The sequence below is a fragment of the Entelurus aequoreus genome, linkage group LG03 (genome assembly GCF_033978785.1).
Source record: "Entelurus aequoreus isolate RoL-2023_Sb linkage group LG03, RoL_Eaeq_v1.1, whole genome shotgun sequence".
Classification (NCBI taxonomy): domain Eukaryota; kingdom Metazoa; phylum Chordata; class Actinopteri; order Syngnathiformes; family Syngnathidae; genus Entelurus; species Entelurus aequoreus.
The window spans coordinates 25935685-25957134 of NC_084733.1; the positions used below are offsets into that span (position 1 = coordinate 25935685).

General features: G+C 39.3%; 1 protein-coding gene across 7 annotated transcripts in view; it reads left to right on the forward strand.

The window, feature by feature from the left end:
• Positions 1–21450, forward strand: part of LOC133646321 (sorting nexin-14-like) — a 64430-nt gene that overhangs the window by 42698 nt on the left and 282 nt on the right. For 6 of the 7 annotated variants that reach the window (XM_062041559.1, XM_062041558.1, XM_062041561.1 and 3 more), the window contains 8 exons: positions 3648–3759; positions 3971–4011; positions 6795–6914; positions 12157–12280; positions 12374–12538; positions 17587–17682; positions 17773–17864; positions 19985–20041. In XM_062041559.1, the coding sequence (XP_061897543.1) occupies positions 3648–3759; positions 3971–4011; positions 6795–6914; positions 12157–12280; positions 12374–12538; positions 17587–17682; positions 17773–17864; positions 19985–20041 (807 nt within the window). Of the gene's footprint in view, positions 1–3647; positions 3760–3970; positions 4012–6794; positions 6915–12156; positions 12281–12373; positions 12539–17586; positions 17683–17772; positions 17865–19984; positions 20042–21450 lie in introns of those variants that run through there. The other variant, XR_009825271.1, reaches the window with a different exon arrangement.

A 21450-nucleotide genomic window follows, 5' to 3' on the forward strand; every position in this document is an offset into this window, starting at 1 on the left:
GCTGGCATCACATTCTAAAGTTAATGATTATTTGCAAAAAAAAAAAAGTTTCAGTTTGAACATCAAATATGTTGTCTTTGTAGCATATTCAACTGAATATGGGTTGAAACTGATTTGCAAATCAATTACTATAAAATATCGTCTACATGAAAATACATCTTTCAATGTGCATTTTCCATTTTCCAGATGCAGGAATGCGTTGGTGAATCAAACCACAGCCTTGTGCACAGAATTAAGTGTGCATATGTCTCTGTTGTCTACATTGCGATTCATAAAAAGTGTTATAGATTACAGATGTGTGCTGCTGGTTCAACACATCGCACACAGGTAGGAGCACATCAACACGAATGAGCAGAAAAATCAAATGTGTCCGTGGGGAAAGCCCTCATTTAAATAAGGCGGTCTGCACCACTTTTCATTTGCACTCAGTGTTAGACCACACGCAACACGCCCACTCATTGTACCCACCATTTTATTTTTTGCACACACTGTTTAGCATGTGGTATTTGGGAAGAAAAGGTAAAAAATTAAGTAAATTTAAGATTAAAAAACACTTTACTGAAAGTAAAGAAGTTTAGCACAAGCTCAAAATTTGAACCCATCTAAAGTGATACATTTGGAGAACTATTACTATACTATATATATATATATTTTTTTAAAGTGAAAAAACATCCCCAATCTTTCTAAACGTTTTGTGTTCTTTTGTGTTAGCACCACGGCAATACAGTATAACAGTGAAAGTGAATTTGAAAAGTTTGGCACTAACCATAGAAATAAGAGTGGCACCAGAAAGCATACGCTGAGTACAATATGAGCAATACAACTAATTGAATATACAGTAATTGACATATACAAATAGTTAAAAAGTTAAAGTACCAATGATTGTCACACACACACTAGGTGTGGCAAAATTATTCTCTGCATTTGACCCATCACCCTTGATAACCCCCTGGGAGGTGAGGGGAGCAGTTAGCAGCAGCAGTGGCCGTGCCCGGGAATCCTTTTTACATTGCTAACACACTTTATCAATCAATTAAAATGTATTCACTATATGGCCATAATCACAAGTGTCTCAAAAGGCTTTCACACACTCATAACATCCTTGATCTAAACCCACAACCAGGCAAGGAAAAACTCAATGACAAAAATGGAATAAAGCTTGAGAAGGGGCATCAGATTTAGAGACCCCCTTTCCAGGGTGATTGGTTGCAATTGATGTCAAGTGGGTATACTCATTGAATTAATCGATAATGTGGAAGTCCAGTCCATTGGGAAGCTAAAAGATAGTCATAATCTTCTTGAGGTCCGGCCAGGTGAAAAGTAATCTACCCCGCGTCGCAACTCGGGTTAGCTAGCATGTCGTCCAGACTGGTACCTCTCCGGAATTGATTGATGGCCACCTGGTATCAGGAGAAGGGAGGAAGCAGAGCAGAAAATCAGCAGATCACCTGGTCAAGAAAGGGGTCCATCTAAAAGCTCTTAGGATATACTACACAATAGCTGATCATTTTGGCATTAACTGAGGAATATGGTGAGGGGCTTGGTCATCCTGGAGGCTTCTTCGCATCGGGAGGAACCAGTTTAGGTTGCTCGGGCATCGTCGTCATCTTGATGCCTCCTGGAAGCCTCCCTGGTGAGGTGTACCTGGCATTCCCAGTCAAAAGGAGGCCCCGGGCTAGACCCAAGACACGCTGGAGGGATTATATCTCGCAGCTAGCCTGGGAACGCTTTGAAGTTCCTCCGGTGGAACAGGAAAAGGTGGCAGTAGACCTACTGAGGCTTCTGCCCCTGCGACCCGCGCCCAAGACCCAACCTCCTGGCTGATGATTTTAGGTTGTCCTGAAGAATTTGGAGGTAATCCTCCTTTTTCATTGTCCAATTTAAAGCACCAGTTCCATTGGCAGCAAAACAGGCCCAGAGCATAATACTACCACCACCATGCTTAACAATGGGCATGGTGTTCCTGGGATTAAAGGCCTCACCTTTTCTCCTCCAAACATATTGCTGGGTATTGTGGCCAAACAGTTCAATTTTTGTTTCATCTGACATATCATGGACAAAGATAAGACCTTCTGGAGGAAAGTTCTGTGGTCTGATGAAACAAAAACTGAGCTGTTTGGCCACAATAGCCAGCAATATGTTTGGAGGAGAAAAAGTGAAGCCCTTAATCCCAGGAGCACCATGCCTACCGTCAAGCATGGTGGTGGTAGTATTATGCTCTGGGCCTGTTTTGCTGCCAATGGAACTGGTGCTTTAAATGGGACAATGAAAAAGGAAGATTACCTCCAAATTCTTCAGGACAACCTAAAATCATCAGCCCAGAGGTTGGGTCTTGGGCGCAGTTGGTTGTTTCAACAGGACAATGACCCCAAACACATGTCAAAAGTGGTAAAGGAATGGCTAAATCAGGCTAAAATTAAGGTTTTAGAATGGCCTTCCCAAAGTCCCGACTTAAACGTGTGGACAATGCTGAAGAAACAAGTCCATGTCAGAAAACCAACAAATTTAGCTGAACTGCAGCAATTTTGTCAAGAGGAGTGATCAAAAATTCAACCAGAACCTTGTGGATGGCTACCAAAAGTGCCTTATTGCAGTGGTTCTCAAATGGGGGTACGCATACCCCTGGGGGTACTTGAAGGTATGCCAAGGGGTACGTGAGATTTTTTAAAAATGTCTGTCAAAAAGAACTGTAAAAAGAAATGCAACAATGCAATATTCAGTGTTGACAGCTAGATTTTTTGTGGACATGTTCCATAAATATTGATGTTAAAGATTTCTTTTTTTGTGAAGAAATGTTTAGAATTAAGTTCATGAATCCATATGGATCTCTATTACAATCCCCAAAGAGGGCACTTTAAGTTGATGATTACTTCTATGTGTAGAAATATTTATTTATAATTGAATCACTTGTTTATTTTTCAACAAGTTTTTAGTTATTTTTATATCTTTTTTTCCAAATAGTTCAAGAAAGACCACAACCAATGAGCAATATTTGCTCTGATTAGGGGTACTTGAATTAAAAAAATGTTCACAAGGGGTACATCACTGAAAAAAGGTTGAGAACCACTGCCTTATTGCAGTGAAACTCGCCAAGGGACATGTAACCAAATATTAACATTGATGTATGTATACTTCTGACCCAGCAGGCTTGGTCACATTTTCAGTAGACTCATAATAAATTCATAAAAGAACCAAACTTAATGAATGTTTTTTGTGACCAACAAGTATGTGCTCCAATCACTCTATCACAAAAAAATAAGAGTTGTAGAAAGTATTGGAAACTCAAGACAGCCATGACATTATGTTCTTTACAAGTGTTGATTGATTTAATTAGGTAATAAAGGTTTTTATGATGTGACAATCAACTGTGTACTTTGTAGTTTCCACTGTATGCTCCTCTACTGCAATACAAAACTTACTTTGTTTTGAAATTGCAGGTATTTGAAAGGGTTAAACTGGCAAGTCGATGGGCTCCAGAACAAACAGAGCCTCTAAATTGTGTCATTGGAAAAACCCCCAATGGTTGTGAAATGAGGCCAACATCTGTCTTTTTCATATGACAACGTACTAGCAGCCAAAATGAGTGTCCTGGTTGTCGTATTGCTGGCTTTCACTCAACGTCGTCTCTTGTGTGCTGTTCTGTGCAGAAACTCCTGCAGCACCCCGAGTTGAGCAACAGCCAACTCCTGGCTGACTTTCTGTCCCCGCACAGCATGGAGTCTCAGTTCTTGGACAAGATGTTGCCCGACGTAAACCTCGGTATAATATAGCGATGTGTGTGTTTGAGGTAGAGAATGTGACCAAGTGCCAGTGAGAGGGATTATATTTGAACAAGAGAAGCTGTGTGTGTGTGTGTGTGTGTGTTCTGACCTTGTCTTGAAAGGGAATGTTATGTGTGACTCAACCAGAGGCAAATTGCACGATCCGACATGACCGTTCATCACTGACATTCATTATGCATGTTTTACAGGGAAAATCATTAAGTCAGTTCCCAGCAAACTGATAAAGGAGGTGAGTAATGCATTTATTTTGGCATGTGTGCAACTTTAAGTACAACAATTAAGAAGTACATGACGATGATTGACACCCTTGACTGATAACATCCAGGCTGTGCAACTGATTTAAACACCCCCACTGTGTACATGCAAAGCTTTAATCTCTTTATAACATTTTGACCTGCTGTCGCTTTCCCAAATATCTGTAGTCTGTTAACTTCTACTTTATGTTATGACTCACTGGTAATCTTATTTATACACATTAGGGCTGTGAATCTTTGGGTGTCCCACGATTCGATTCAATATCGATTCTTGGGGTCACGATTCGATTCAAAATCGATTCTTTTTCAATTCAACACGATTCTCGATTCAAAAACGATTTTTTTTCCCGATTCAAAAGGATTCTCTATTCATTCAATACATAGGATTTCAGCAGATCTACCCCAGTCTGCTGACATGCAAGCAGAGTAGTAGATTTTTGTAAAAAGCTTTTATAATTGTAAAGGACAATGTTTTATCAACTAATTGCAATATTGTAAATTTGTTTTAACTATTAAATGAACCAAAAATATGACTTATTTTATCTTTGTGAAAATATTGGACACAGTGTGTTGTCAAGCTTATGAGATGCGATGCAAGTGTAAGCCACTGTGACACTTGTTTTTTTTCTCCATTTTTTATAAATGTCGAATGATAATGTCAATGAGGGATTTTTAATCACCGCTATGTTGAAATTGTAACTAATATTGATACTGTTGTTGATAATATTAATTTTTGTTTCACTACTTTTGGTTTGTTCTGTGTCGTGTTTGTGTCTCCTCTCAATTGCTCTGTTTATTGCAGTTCTGAGTGTTGCTGGGTCGGGTTTGGTTTTGGAATTGGATTGCATTGTTATGGTATTGCTGTGTATCGTTTTGTTCGATTGATTAATTAAAAAAAAAAAAAAATTAAATAAAAAAAATTAAAATCGATTTAAAAAAAAAAAGAGAATCGATTCTGAATCGCACAACGTGAGAATCGCGATTCCAATTCGAATCGATTTTTTTCCCACACCCCTAATACACACCCTTGGTGTCCGTCACAAGAAATGTTGCATCTCCTGTCAATCAAACTCAATCAAAATTTATTTATGAAGCGCTTTTCATACATAAAAGAAATGTAACACAATGGGCATGATTTACTAAATGTTTGCGTGTACTAAAACCCATGCAAAATTCATAGCACATGCAAAGCTGATCTACTAAACGTGTGCAAAGTGGACTCCGTCTGTTAAGTGAGCAGAATAAGGCGTGCAATCTATTTTGTGTATCGTGTTTTCATCCATCCATCCATTTTCTACCGCTTGTCACGTTCGGGGTCGCGAGGGTGCTGGAGCCTATCTCAGCTGCATTCGGGCGGAAGGCAGGGTACACCCTTGACTAGTCGAAATGGTTTTCACTTTGCAGGTGTCATAGTTTTGATGCCTTCAGTGACAATCTACAATGTAAATAGTCATGAAAATAAAGAATACACATTGAAATGAGAAGGTGTGTCCAAACTTTTGGCCTGTACTGTACATTAATAAAATATTACTTGTATGAAAAAAAAAAAAAATCCTGAAGTATGCATTTTTACGTATTGAGCTGAGTAAGTACAGCCTCCCTCCCATGTAACTTCAGCGGTTAAAAAAAAAAAAAAAAAGTGGTTTCAGTAGATGTACTGCACAACTGCTTCTAAAATGCCCATGAAAAGTGGTAGATGTCTTCTGCTGGTTTGAAAACACAGCAAAACTTAGGAGCATGGTAACATGAATGTGTAGTAAATGAAAGTATCTCTGTGCTGATGCCCCATATACCGTAGCACACGCAAAATCTTCATGCAAATAAAGCGGTCTGCATCACTTTTGGGGCGGTATAGCTCGGTTGGTAGAGCGGCCGTGCCAGCAACTTGAGGGTTGCAGGTTCGATCCCCGCTTCCGCCATCCTAGTCACTGCCGTTGTGTCCTTGGGCAAGACACTTTACCCACCTGCTCCCAGTGCCACCCACACTGGTTTGAATGTAACTTAGATATTGGGTTTCACTATGTAAAGCGCTTTGAGTCACTTGAGAAAAAGCGCTATATAAATGTAATTCACTTCACTTCACTTCACTTTTCAATTGCACACGCAGTTTTAGTAAATCGCACACAACACACCCGTTAATAGTACACACTATTTAATAGATAGCCCACGCTGATTACTGTGTGGTATTTGGATCTTAGTAAATCAGGCCTTTACAGACTTAAAAACCATACCCTGACGACCTCCATTCCCATCATCAATTACCCATGTGCACACACAAACACGCCCACACGCACGAATGAATGGCTGAGTACAGAGGAGGCAGGTGAAGAAACACTATCACAGGAGCCGTCTGCATCAGACCACGGCCACAAGGACGCTGATAAAAAGCGCCCTCACAGTCATGGCCTATAATCCCTGATGCAGAGGGCTCCCTCTGAGGAACGCTGGAAAGTAAAAACAATTAAACTTGTAATATAGTAAGAACCATGACTAGGAATAAAGGATACAAATAAGTAAATCATATTATGATATATTATAAAATATATATATATATCTACTGTATGTATATATATATATATATGTGTATGTTTATACAGTAAATATATAATAAATAGAATCAAATAAAATCTAGCCTAATAAGATAAAAAGGAAGGTCCTTGTGAGAGCCTCATTAGCTTCTACTACATCCAAAATAGACTGTATATCATATATCATTCCTACTTTCATTCTGTAATTGCCTGCTGTCTTTGGCCATCAGAAAGGGCAGCATCTGGAGTCTTTCATCCAATCCTTCTTCAACTCTTGTGAGTCCCCCAAGCCCAAACCCAGCCGGCCCGAGCTCACTATCCTGAGCCCCACTTCAGAAAACGATAAAAAGGTTCGGAACTCTTTTAATTTCTTTCTTTCTTGCTTCAGTCACCAGGATGGCTTTCTAACTCTTTCACACAGCAGGCGAGGCCTCTGGGATTTACCTCATCAAATCCAGATGGTTTCCGACTAATTCTAATGCCTTGCCTTTTCTAGCTTCAATGGTGCCCTGGGCCAAGGTGGCATCACTGGTTATATATCGCATAGGCTACCATGTAACAATAGCTTATTTGATGACATCTGTTCCATAATATGGTATCCATAGAGTTACTGTTCTTCTTCCCTCGTTTTTCAACATTTTCCACATGATCGCTCTAACTTTCTCCTTTTCCATGTTTTTTGACGCATAATTATCATCCTCCACTGTCGATACTTCGAGTAGTCAAGGCTAAACCAATTCATACTGACTCATTATTGGCTTGTTTTTGTTATTTAACATATAGTGTTGGAAGTGTGTGTGTGTGTGTGTGTGTGTGTGTGTGTGTGTGTGTGTGTGTGTGTGTGTGTGTGTGTGTGTGTGTGTGTGTGTGTGTGTGTGTGTGTGTGTGTGTGTGTGTGTGTGTGTGTGTGTGTGTGTGTGTGTGTGTGTGTGTGTGTGTGTGTGTGGGCTTCCCAACATGCCTCGTGTTAGTACCCCGAGTGAGATAGTGTTTTTTGTTAATGATTCTCTGCTCTTCTGAGCTGTGTGAAGTGCTGCTAAGTCTCTGCTAAGATGCTATTGACATATAAAAGAGTTCATCTTTAAAACGAGAAGAAGTTTGCATAGGGCTTTTACATCAAGCTCAACACAATATGTTTGAGAATTGAGACTTTTGCTGTATGTTACAGTTTTTAAGTATGGCTTTAACCACGTCATCTGAGCAGTCGGGGTGTTCTGATCAAATATCGGGTATCGGTCCAATGTCAGCAACAAAACAAATATTGGATTGCATCTAAAATCGCCGATGTAAGCGCTGCGATGCAAGCAGTCCTGCAGCGCGCTTACTTGTGCAAAGCCAGTTAACATCCAGAAGTCTCTCCAATAAGCACACAAGATTTCTTTTCATATACACTACCGTTCAAAAGTTTGGGGTCACATTGAAATGTCCTTATTTTTGAAGGAAAAGCACTGTACTTTTCAATGAAGATAACTTTAAACTAGTCTTAACTTTAAAGAAATATACTCTATACATTGCTAATGTGGTAAATGACTATTCTAACTGCAAATGTCTGGTTTTACAATATCTCATAGGTGTATAGAGGCCCATTTCCAGCAAATATCACTCCAGTGTTCTAATGGTACAATGTGTTTGCTCATTGGCTCAGAAGGCTAATTGATGATTAGAAAACCCTTGTGCAATCATGTTCACACATCTGAAAACAGTTTAGCTCGTTACAGAAGCTACAAAACTGACCTTCCTTTGAGCAGATTGAGTTTCTGGAGCATCACATTTGTGGGGTCAATTAAACGCTCAAAATGGCCAGAAAAAGAGAACTTTCATCTGAAACTCGACAGTCTATTCTTGTTCTTAGAAATGAAGGCTATTCCACAAAATTGTTTGGGTGACCCCAAACTTTTGAACGGTAGTGTATTTTAGTGACATAATTTACAAAATGTTAACATAGTAAGCTGTAGGCTACTAGGAACTAGCAGCTACCCAACAGCTGAGCACACAAGCTACACATACGTAATAAGTGTCCTTAAAAGATTGCATTTTAAAACACATTTGTCAATATAAACAAGCATCACTTAATTATAGTTGCAAAGTCTCCAAAGCACAATAGGCACATTAGAAAGTATCAAGTAACAAATGTGTCTGCATCATTCAACTTAACTGCATCAGGAGCTTAACTTAATGCATTATTGTGGCCAATAGTTGTGGCCAAAAAAACAATTACTATTCTACTTCAACTTAAAAAAATAGGAAAAATGGAAAAATAGGTTTGTGGTTTTCATCTACTCAGTGGCCTAGTGCAGTGGTTCTCAAATGGGGGTACGCATACCCCTGGGGGTACTTGAAGGTATGCCAAGGGGTACGTGAGATTTTTTTAAAATGTCTGTCAAAAAGAACTGTGAAAAGAAATGCAACAATGCAATATTCAGTGTTGACAGCTAGATTTTTTGTGGACATGTTCCATAAATATTGATGTTAAAGATTTCTTTTTTTGTGAAGAAATGTTTAGAATTAAGTTCATGAATCCATATGGATCTCTATTACAATCCCCAAAGAGGGCACTTTAAGTTGATGATTACTTCTATGTGTAGAAATATATATTTATAATTGAATCACTTGTTTATTTTTCAACAAGTTTTTAGTTATTTTTATATCTTTTTTTCCAAATAGTTCAAGAAAGACCACAACAAATGAGCAATATTTGCTCTGATTAGGGGTACTTGAATTAAAAAAATGTTCACAGGGGGTACATCACTGAAAAAAGGTTGAGAACCACAGGCCTAGTGGTTAGAGTGTCCCCCTTGAGATCGGTAGGTTGCGAGTTCAAACCCCGGCCGAGTCATACCAAAGACTATAAAAATGGGACCCATTACCTCCCTGCTTGGCACTCAGCATCAAGGGTTGGAATTGGGGGTTAAATCACCAAAAATGATTACCGGGCGCGGCCACCGCTGCTGCTCACTGCTCCCCTCACCTCCCAGGGGGTGAACAAGGGGATGGGTAAATGCAGAGGACAAATTTCACCACACCTTACTGTGTGTGTGACAATCATTGGTACTTTAACTTTAATAGTTGTGGCCAAAAAAACAATTACTGATCTACTTCAACTTAAAGACTGCACAGGTCTATTCCAGATGGTTAATGGAAAAATAGGTTTGTGGTTTTCATACCTATCATTGTTCTCTGAGTCACTTCACTTTATCAAGTTTTTTGTAACGATCCACACTACAAAATAACAAGAGGATGTGTGATTAATGTTGACATTGTATAAAATCAGAATCAGCATGAGCCAATACTCAAGGCTCAAGTATTGTTATCGTGTTGGAAGTGAAACATTTGTATGGGGACACCTGTAGAGTGTGGCCATTTGACACACATATTCTGACCTGATACAAGCTGACACTTAACACAAATCCATAAATGTTTTTCCCCCTTGTTTTTGCGGTGCCTCCTAATGAATTCCCCCCTGGGCAATTCGTAGTGGTAATAGCAGGACTGTAGTATATTGGTTTTTAATGTAGTTGTCATAAAACAAAATAGATATTCTATTTTGTGGTTGAACATTTATTTTATTTAGGGGAACTGCACTTTTTGGGAATTTTGCCAATCATTCACCATCCCTATTTTTATGTATTCTAAATCGTAAAGTAACACTAGTAAGAGGTTGCTAACAATGTAGCTAATTATATTAATCTCTTCTGCCTAAAAAGCCCTCTAAAAACATTCAAAAACAACCAATAATACTCCATTTACTTGCTGTGACCTGAATTATTAGCAATATTGTTGTTATAAGAGCTAATGCTGAGGAATTATTTTTAGTAACACAACGCTTTGATCACCAAGGGAATAACTGCAGCACTTGACCTACTGAGCTGCTGCATTGCCACTCAGTTGGTAAAAGTTTGTGCTTTATAAATCATGTCCCTCACCTGTATAATTGAAGGTTGTGGCCATAAACTGAGAAGTTGGTACATTTGATATTCAAAATAGTCCCAAAGACATCGCTAAGAAGATGCTTGTTTGCTCCAAGCTTAATTTTTTTTACCTGAAGAGTAAGAATTATGATGAATTTATCATCTAAACAGGGAACACAAGTGTTGTGCTGAAATATATAAACGTCCCATCAGTTGGCGTCCCAGAGCAGACCTTGTAAGTGATTGTTTTTTTAGGTTTGTATTATTTTCTTGTTTAGCACTTAGCACGACTGCTACATGATGCTTAGTGTTTCACTATAGTTAGGTCTGCTTATCACAGAGCTTCTAAAACTTGTCTCGTCTTCCTTATATTCAGGCTCAAAAAGATTTGATTATGGATCATCATTTGTCCCAAAGTAGTCATTGATTTTCACAATGTTTGTTTGTCCTGATTAGTAGTAGTAGTTGTTGTAAATAGAAATAGCAAACGTTGTGATGCACCGCCAAAATGTTCTGACAATGCTTAAAATTACCAAAACACTGTAAATATTACATGTTATCATGAATGCGCCTGTTACTACATTATATATATACTTACATCATGTATATAAATCAATCAATGTTTATTTATATAGCCCTAAATCACAAGTGTCTCAAAGGGCTGTACAAGCGGTCCAAAAGGATGTTGATTAGAGCCGTGTTTTTCAACCACTGTGCTGCAGCACACTAGTGTGCCGTGAGATAGAGTCTGGTGTAAAGTGGGAGTCTATCTAATTTTACCTATTTGGGTTTAAAATATTTTTTGCAAACCAGTAATTATAGTCTGCAAATGATGTGTTGTTGTTGAGTGTCGGTGCTGTCTAGAGCTTGGCAGATTAACCGTGTAATACTCTTCCATATCAGTAGGTGGCAGCCGGTAGCTAATTGCTATATAGATGTCGGAAACAGCGGGAGGCAGCGTGTAGGTAAAAAGGTGTCTAATGCTTACATCTAAAATAAACAAAAGGTGAGTGCCCCTAAGAAAAGGCATTGAAGCTTAGGGAAGGCTATGCAGAACGAAACTAAAACTGAACTGGCTTCAAAGTAAACAAACAGAATGCTGGACGACAGCAAAGACTTACTGCGGAGCAAAGACGGCGTCCACAATGTATATCCGAACATGACATGACAATCAACAATGTCCCCACAAAGAAGGAAAAAAACAACAGAAATATTCTTGATTGCTGAAACAAAGTAGATGCGGGAAATATCACTCAAAGGAAGACATGAAACTGCTACAGAAAAATACCAAAAAAAGAGAAAAAGACACCAAAATAGGAGAACTAAAACACTACACACAGGAAAACAGCAAAAGACTCAAAATAAGTCACGGCGTGATGTGACAGGTGGTGACAGTACACCTACTTTGAGACAAGAGCTATATTGATGCATGCTTGGTTATGGTTTAAAGTCATATCTAGCAATTGCGACGACGACTTTTTACTGTCAACTGAGTTTAGTTATGATTTCTGCTGGTGGTGTGCCTCCGGATTTTTTCAACGCAAAACATGGGCCTTGGCTCAAAAAAGGTTGAAAAACACTGGGTTAGAGGGTTTTATAGTCAAAATTCCCCACAAAAAGTGATGTTCCCCTTTACTATTAATGTTTAAGTTAAGTTTTGAATTGGTTTAAATCCATCTTGCAGCTCTTCAATGACCTCTTCAGGAACAATGCCAACCGATCCGATATGGTAGAGAAGAGGCACAACCTGAACTATTTCATGGAAATCCTCACTGTTGATGGGGTGTACGACTATTTATTGTATGTGGGTAAGTATAACGCCTCCCCCAGCCTCGACTTGTAAAAACATCACATTTGACACATTCTCGTCTTTTTAACTGTCCGTGCTATCCTCTTGTCAGGCCGTGTCGTCTTCCACATTCCTGACTGGTTGCATCACCTGTTGATGGGTGGAAGGATCCTGTTCAAGAACACCCTGGAGGCCTACACTGACTACTATCTTCAGCAGAAACTGAACCAGGTGGTGGAAGAACACCGGCTAGTCTCCCTCATCACCTTGCTTAGAGGTGCACCTTCCTACCTCTCTTTTTACATGTTCACAGGAGAGTGGAAACTTGATTTATAAACTTAATCGGCTGGTAAATCCAAAAATGTGTCTAGTGAAGCAAATTTCTCTATAGGAAACCATTTATACAGGTATATGAGTAATGGGTTCCATCCTCTACAGCTGTCCTTATTTTAGTTAAGGTTGGTACACTTTGAACACAATATAAAGTGCTATTCAGTATTATATTTAAAACAAACTGTCTTTTTATTAACAAAGCTAAAATAATAACAAACTGAAGTGTCCTGTATGCGCTGCTCTGCCAACAGGCACACACAGCAGTCCCTTTGGTGCCCTCACAAACTATCATAAATCACAAAAAACAAACAAATTTAACAGCCGTATTGCTACAATAGGTAACATTTTAAAAAGTAAAATACACTTATACATTATCGGCAAAGTTCCTTCAATGAGCTGCTCCTCGCGAGAAAAGAGAATCAACCAGACAAAGGGAGAGAAGGGTCAGGGCGGGGTGTGATCTTGGAAGAGGCGCCACTGAACGAAAGGTAGTCTTCTCCTCCGCTGTGAAATAAGTCCGCTTTTGCATTTTTTTCCAGAAAGGCAGTTCTCCTTACAAATTAAAAATGTGCTCAATCTCTTCATAACGAGCAAGCACAAAGTGACTGCCAGTGGGACTCAAAATTAATTAATGAAGCACCCATAGACACGGTTCGCACACACACACGCATATTTTGGCGCGATCTAAAAGTTCGTAAATAGAGGGGTTTGTAAATCAAGATTTCACTGTATTGTTGTCCTAGCTTGTTTGCATTTTTAAATCTAATGGTGATTGATAAATTACAGCAAGTTTCCAAGATTGGTTTTGATGCGGAAGTAAGCTGCTTTGTTTCACAAAGAGGTTCAATAATAGAGAAAACATTTAATAGACAGCTTTGTCTGGTACTGGTGCAAATATGGCTTAAAACAGTCCAATTTTGTGTTATATGCACAATAAAAATTTTTTTTATAGATACAGTATGCTTCATTAATCCACTGAGAGGAATCAAGGTTGCTATTGAATGTCTGTGATCTTACCCAATGGATTAAAAATGTAAACTCATGGTTCTAGAAAACCACAATGTATCCAACAAGGCAAAGTCGTCCTCTTTTCATGCATTCCAATGCGCAACTTGATGAATACGAAACAAACGTTTTATCAGTTTCATCAACTATTTGTAAAAACTGCAGAATTGTATTATGATTTTTGGCTCATGTTGTCAAAACACAATATGTAAACATGAAATACAAGCAGTGATGGACAGTAACAAGCTGCATGTAGCTAAGCTACGTAGCTTAACTACATTTTCCAGTAGCTTGGCGGTAGCTTAGCTCCTTTTTTAACAAGTAGCTTAGCTACTTTTAGACCCATGTAGCGTAATTGCTTACATCAAAGCTACAAAAAGAGAAAATGGACTGCAAATCCAGGGCCCAAAAAATTACGGAGAAAATACAATGACTTGGAGAAAATGAGAACATCCATACATACGGAGAATATCCATGATGATTGGTTGGTATTTGTATGATGAGTCACAATTGGCTAAGATTAGGGCGAAACATTACGGACTGGCCAATCAGGTCATCGAAGCCAGGAAGCAAAATCATCACAGGCACGCACTCATGTCACATGACAATGAGGGAGTCGGAGACAGAGGGACGCTTCAAGCTGACAACTCAAAAAAAAAAAAAAGAATATAAAACAGACTTGAAAATGGCAGAGGAATTTTCTCCCACAGATTAGATTTTTCCTTCAGTGATGAAGACGACATCCAGGAAACCCACAATAATGCGTGTCTTTAGCCATATTTAGACAAATGTATGCAAATAGAGAGAACCACGCCCCAAACCTTAGTTTTTAGTTGCTTACACTGTAAGCAAAAAATCATAACTGCTCTCTTCCTCTAAGACGTGGAATTGATTGATTGATTGATTTAAACTTTTATTAGTAGATTGCACAGTTCAGTACATATTCCGTACAATTGACCACTAAATGGTAACACCCGAATAAGTTTTTCAACTTGTTTAAGTCGGTGTCCACGTAATCAATTCATGGTACAAATATATACTATCATCATAATACAGTCATCACACAAGTTAATCATCAGAGTATATACATTGAATTATTTACAATCCGGGGGATTGAATGAGGAGGGTTTGGTTGATAACAGCCCTTCAGTCATCAACAATTGCATCATCAGAGAAATGGGCATTGAAACAGTGTAGGTCTGACTTTGTAGGATATGTACAGCAAGCAGAGAACATAGTGAGTTCAGATAGCATAAGAACAAGTATATACATTAGAAATACATTTGATTATTTACATTTGGTTATTTACAATCCGGGGAGGTGGGATGTGGAAGGGGGAGGGTGTTAGTCAAGGGTTGAAGTTGCCTGGAGGTGTTGTTTTAGTGCGGTTTTGAAGGAGGATAGAGATGCTCTTTCTTTTACACCTTTTGGGAGTGCATTCCACATTGATGTGGCATAGAAGGAGAATGAGTTAAGACCTTTGTTAGATCGGAATCTGGGTTTAACGTGGTTAGTGGAACTCCCCCTGGTGTTGTGGTTATGGCGGTCATTTATGTTAAGGAAGTAGTTTGACATGTACTTCGGTATCAGGGAGGTGTAGCGGATTTTATAGACTAGACTCAGTGCAAGTTGTTTAACTCTGTCCTCTACCCTGAGCCAGCCCACTTTGGAGAAGTGGGTAGGAGTGAGGTGTGATCTGGGGTGGAGGTCCAGAAGTAACCTGACTAGCTTGTTCTGGGATGTTTGGAGTCTAGATTTGAGGGTTTTGGGTACCAGGAGGTGCAAGCGTAATCGAAAACGGGTTGAACGAGAGTTCCCACTAGAATCTTCATGGTGCTTTTGTTGACCAGAGAGGAGATTCTGTAGAGAAATCTCGTTCGTTGGTTAACCTTTCTGATTACCTTGGTTGCCATTTTATCACAGGAAAGATTAGCCTCTAGAATGGAACCTAGGTAGGTGACCTCATCTTTCCTGGTGATAACAATGTCACCCACTTTTATAGTGAAGTCACCGACTTTCTTGAGATTGATGTGGGACCCAAATAGGATGGATTCCGTTTTACCAAAGTGTATGGATAGTTTATTGTCAGCGAGCCAGGTGCAAATACTAAGGAGTTCAGCACTGAGGATTTTTTCCACCTGTGACTTGTCCTTGCTGGATACCAACAGGGCCGAGTCATCCGCAAACAGGAACAATTCACAGTTGCATGCTGATGACATGTCATTTACGTATATTAGGAACAGTAAAGGTCCTAATATACTGCCTTGGGGGACTCCACAGCTTACTGAGAGGGGGGGGGGACACGGTGCCGTTCACCTCTACCACCTGTTTCCTCCCCTCAAAGTAAGATTGCATCCAGCTCGATGAGGTTTTATCAAATTCGATTGCTCTGAGCTTATCCAACAGTATAGCGTGGTTAACGGTGTCAAAGGCCTTCTGAAGGTCCAGCATGACCATGGCACAGTATTTGCCCGCGCCCACCTCATGTTTGATGTGGTCGGTCGGATAGAGAAGGCATGTGTCAGTGGAGTGGTTAGTTCTGAAGCTGGATTGGAATTTGTACATGAGTTTTTATTAGTAGCAAGGTATCTATCGACCTGTTCATAAACTATTTTTTCCATTCGAAATGGAACTGAGAATAGAAACAGGTCTGTAGTTATCAGGTTCCAATTTGCTACCTTTTTTAAAAAGGGGGGTTACTCTTACTATCTTGAAATCCTTGGGTACTTGTTCTTGTTTAATTGAGAGGTTAATTATGTGTGTGTGATGATAGGAGCAATGGTGGTGGTAGAGTCCCTGAGGAATCTGGAGGGAATATTGTCAAGGCCGGTGGGCTTGTTTAGGTGGAGCGCGCTCAATTTATTAAGCACCTCGTCAGCTGAGACCATTTCTAAATTGAAATTGTTATTGATTACTCCTAGCTTTCTGTAGAAGGCTTTAATGTGTTCTACACCAAAACGACCAGAGTGGTGGGACAGCTTGTTAACTAGAGGAACTAGTTACAGGAACAACAAATTTAGGAACACACATTAAGGTGAGTTGAGTTCATGAAAAGTTTTACTGCACATAACCATTACCAACTGTTCCCAAACACACAAGTCATTGTTTTTTATTGTCAAGATATGGATAGGTGCTGTTTTTTACTGTAGGTAGAGAAAATGAATAATATAAGGGTGGGCCAAAGAAAAGGCAAACTAAAATAAATACATACAGTGGGGTGCGGGGACCCCTAGAAGTAGTTGTAGGGTAACTATCTGTCAGCTAAATGACAGATAGTTAATAGTAATGGACCCTTATTGGGGCCATTTGTACGCTATTAGATACATTAACACATATATTATAAATATATGTAGCTTTGATGTAGCAAGCTACTTTCGCCTTGTAGCTTGTAGTGTAGCTTTCTACAATTCTCTAGGGATAGATTCCCCTGTAGTTTAGCTACATTTATTCGAAGTAACTTGTAGCTTAGTTTGCTACATTTTCCAAGTAGCTTGCCCATCACTGAATACAATCTGAACTCTGCACATAAAGGGAGGATGAGGGAAAAAAAAGAAAGTGAAATGTTAATACATATTGTTTTCATTTTGAAAAAATACAGTAGTATAATTCTAATCATATTATTAACAAATGTAGGAAATACATACCATATAGGGAAACTTTGTGTCAAAAACATTCATATTTAATAGAAAAATAATAAAATAGATATCATTAAAATGTGATATTAATTGTAAGTTTTAAAAATATACATTTAAATTAAGTAAGAGGAAAATATTAATGGACAAATGCATTCCTTCCACTTTCAAAACACATGTATTGTGCATTGGTGCGAATGTGATTGTAAATAGTAGTTTGTCTATATGAGCCTGTCCTAGTCCAAGGTGTACTCCAGCTGAGATATGTGGCCTTCAAAAGAATAGGCAGTCAAAAATGAATGTATGACACTGGACAAATAATAAAAAAAAAAGAAGTATAATATGCCTCCCATAGATGCTGTTTTCTGTGAGAGCAGTCCACCTCGCTCACCTCAGGATAAGCAGAGAAGAGAGAAGAGGACATTTGCAGGGATGATGAGATACATTCCAGGTAATTTCCTGTCAGCTCTCCCACCGCCCTCACAAGACACACACACATTTTAAGAGGTGGCCGCCAATTGAAAAACCATTTATCTTTCAGACCTTCTGGGAAAATGTATCGGAGAAGAGGCCAAGTATGAAGGTGTATGTCTTCTCTTTGATGGGCTGCAGCAGCCAGTTGTCAACAAGCAGGTAACAGCACTCGCCTCCATGCCATCACATGCGTGACTCATCTCCTGCGCACCTCACTGCAGAAGAGCATGCACCCTACATGAAAATATGGCCTTCGTATAGCCGCAGGCCCGGACCGAGACTTTTTGTGGACCTAAACAAGATTTTTTTGCTGCCCAATTTCGGTCTTTAATATTACCAGTGTAACAGCTTAGGGCAGGGGTGTCAAACTCAAATACAGAGTGGGCCAAAATTTAAAACTGAACAAAGCCGCGGGCCAAGGTTGAACAAATTAACCTTTTAATAGGGACGCAAACAAGTTTTGCATTGAATATTGAACAAGCAAGGCTTATATAACTTTATAGTGACATGCAAAATCGAGTTTCAAATAAGAATAATAATAATAAAAAAGTATCAATGGCATATCAAATACAATTTAAATAAAAAAAAGTATGACTCTTTTCTATTTGCAGCCTTCTGAGGTAAATATCAACATTAACTTTATCCACAGGCTAATACATTTGAAAATAAAATAATGAATAAACCAACCATTCAGGACTTTAAACTGCTCAGTTTGCAACACACTGATCTAATCTGATGCGCCCAAGCCAGATACCTGGCATCTTTTCTTGGATGCTAGTTCATTGATGTCTGGGCTCAGGCTTTGAGCTGAGGCAACCTTCATTATCGAACGAAGGTGTTCATCAGTCATTATATCTCGTAGTCCACCCGGACCACAGTCTTGGGGGCACTGCCTTTAACGTCCTATACAAGCTGTCGACACGTCCGCTTTTCATCCATTCTAACAACGTGCCGGCCCAGTCACAAGATACGTGAATGCAACGCATGCTTGATCAACAACGATACACGTTCCACTGAGGGTAGCCATATAAACAATTTTAACACTGTTAGAAATACACGCCACACTGTGAATCTACACCAAACAAGAATGACAAACACATTTCAGGAGAACATCCGCACCGTAACACAACAGAACAGATACCCTTGCAGCACTAACTCTTCCGGGACGCTACAAAATGCACCCCCCACTACCACCAACCCCCCCACACACCTTGTAGCGTCTTGGAAGAGTTAGTGCTGCAAGGGTAATTGTTCTGTTGTGTTTATGTTGTGTTACGGTGCAGATGTTCTCCCGAAATGTGTTTGTCATTCTTGTTTGGTGTGGGTTCACAGTGTGGCGTATATTTCTAACAGTGTTAAAGTTGTTTATACGGCCACCCTTAGTGTGACCTGTATCGCTGTTGATCAAGTATGCGTTGCATTCACTTGTGTGTGCGTGCAGAAGCCGCACATATTATGTGATTGGGCCAGCACTCGTTGGATTGGATTGCATATAATCGGCGGGCCAGCTCTAGTGTTAATTAGATATCGCCTCAAGGGCCAAGTGAAATTACACGGCGGGCCAGAGTTTGACACCCATGGTTTAGGGTCTTGAGGGCTGACTGCACCTACGGTAACTCTGCAGGTAACACCTGCAGAGCACAACAACCACAAAGTGTAGTACTGAAGTGACTGGTCGCCATAATCATGTGGCGACCAGTCACTTCAGTACTACACTTTGTAGTTGTTGTTGTGGTGTGTTGTGTCACATGATTAAACAACCGCATCGAACAAGGATAGGCAAACTACGGTCTAGGGGGCCACATCTGGCCACAACAAAACTGATACTAGACTTCAACGCACTGGGAAAAAAAGGGTGACCAACAACACTGCTCCCACTAAAAGAGAATGTAATACCATTTTAACGTTTTTTTTTGTATGTCCTAATATATTGTAAGAATAGATGTATTATATTTAAATACCCCATGTCTGAGAAGTCTACTCTTAGTTCCAACAGATATGCTTTCTGTCAAATTGTAAAAGCCAATGTGGTCCCAGAACCACAAAGTCTGCCCACCCCTGGCATAGAGTGTTTAAAGCCAAGGGCTGGCCCTGTATAGCTTTAGTAAATAGTGGCTATTTTAGTCAGATGGGTCTCTGGAGGAGGATGACACATGGAATGTGGTCATCCAAATGTTTGTACAATGTCCCAAAATAATCTACGCAATTCTTCTTTTGTGCCTTGTTTTGAATACTGTAACAGTTTCTAATCTTTTCCAATGCCCTTCTGCTGTCCTCAGTTGACCTACGTTCTCTTGGATATCGCCATTCAAGAGCTTTTTCCTGAGCTAAACAAGGTAACCAAATGCAAGTTTCACTGCTACCAATGTCTAAATATATTCTGACAAATTGATCAAAATAAATGACTAGGGCCGCACGGTGGAGGTGTGGTTAGAATGTTGGCTTCACAGGACTGTTTGGATATCTTTTGTGTGGCGTTTTGCATGTTGTCCGGGAACTGTGGCCTCTTACCTTTTTCTAAAAATATGCACATTAGATGAGCTAGGCACTCTAAATTGTTCATAGGCATGAATGTGATTGGTTCCTTGTCTATGTATGTGCCCTGTGATTGGCTGTTGACTAACTTGACCTGTCCAGCGTATACTCTGCCTTTTTACTTACTTTACTTATGACCTCAATGAGGACACAATTAAAAATAAATGAATAAATCAAACAGGCTGTTTGAAACATTTACACAAATGTCTAGAGCAGAGGTGTCAAACATACGGGGGCCGAGGGCTGGATCAGGCCCGCTGGATGAGTTTGCTAAGTATAAAAATTAACCTGAAAATTTTGAATGAAATAACTGCTGTTCTGAATGTGTCCACTAGATGTCGCAATAGCAATTCTTTGTATCTTGGAAGATGATGCTTTATATGTCAGTTGAGGAAAATGATCAAACTACATAAATAACATCCTGTTATTTGATTTGGATATATTTTTTTTATTTTGATATTGAAAATTAACACCAATGACTGATGAAGATTATCACATCATTTATTCAGAAAATATAAATAACGACAAAGATAGAATACTATTAAACGCAACATGTAAGTGTAAAAAAAAACCAAACAACATTATGATTTGTACATTTTCAGAATGTGCTTGTTCTATTTTTAAACAAAGAAAACAATCTGAAGTTGACTTTATTTTTAAGTTATCGTGCCGTGATTTTACCAGTCCGGCCCACTTGGGAGTAGATTTTTCTCCATGTAGCCCGCTGATATAAAATGAGTTAGACACCCCTGGTCTAGAGGGTGCTAACTTTCCAATGTATTTTGCACAGTATATCCCGCCCTCTTCCGGCTTCTAAGACGTAATGCACACACTTTAGCTTCGGGTGTTGTTAGCTTAATAATAGCGATTTGGATAGTTAGTGTGAGCTGTCATTGAATGTATATTTTATCATAACAACAAACATGGCTGCTAATTGTTCGTTGCTTCTCTCTGACTGCTTTTGCATGCCGTAAACCCCAATCATTTTATTTTGGGCCGGTTAAAAAACGTAGCAATTGTGAAAAATATAGACCGTTTAAAGAAAAATGTGTTCTGTTAAACCACTAATGGTAACACAAGCCAGGCAATGGTGTTCTTTTTATATTTTTTACTTTGAAAAATGTAACTGTGAGCAAGTTTGCAAACGGCACCCTTAGGTAAAGTGAGTCTATAACTGGATAACAATGTGATTCAAAACAGTGCTTAAGTG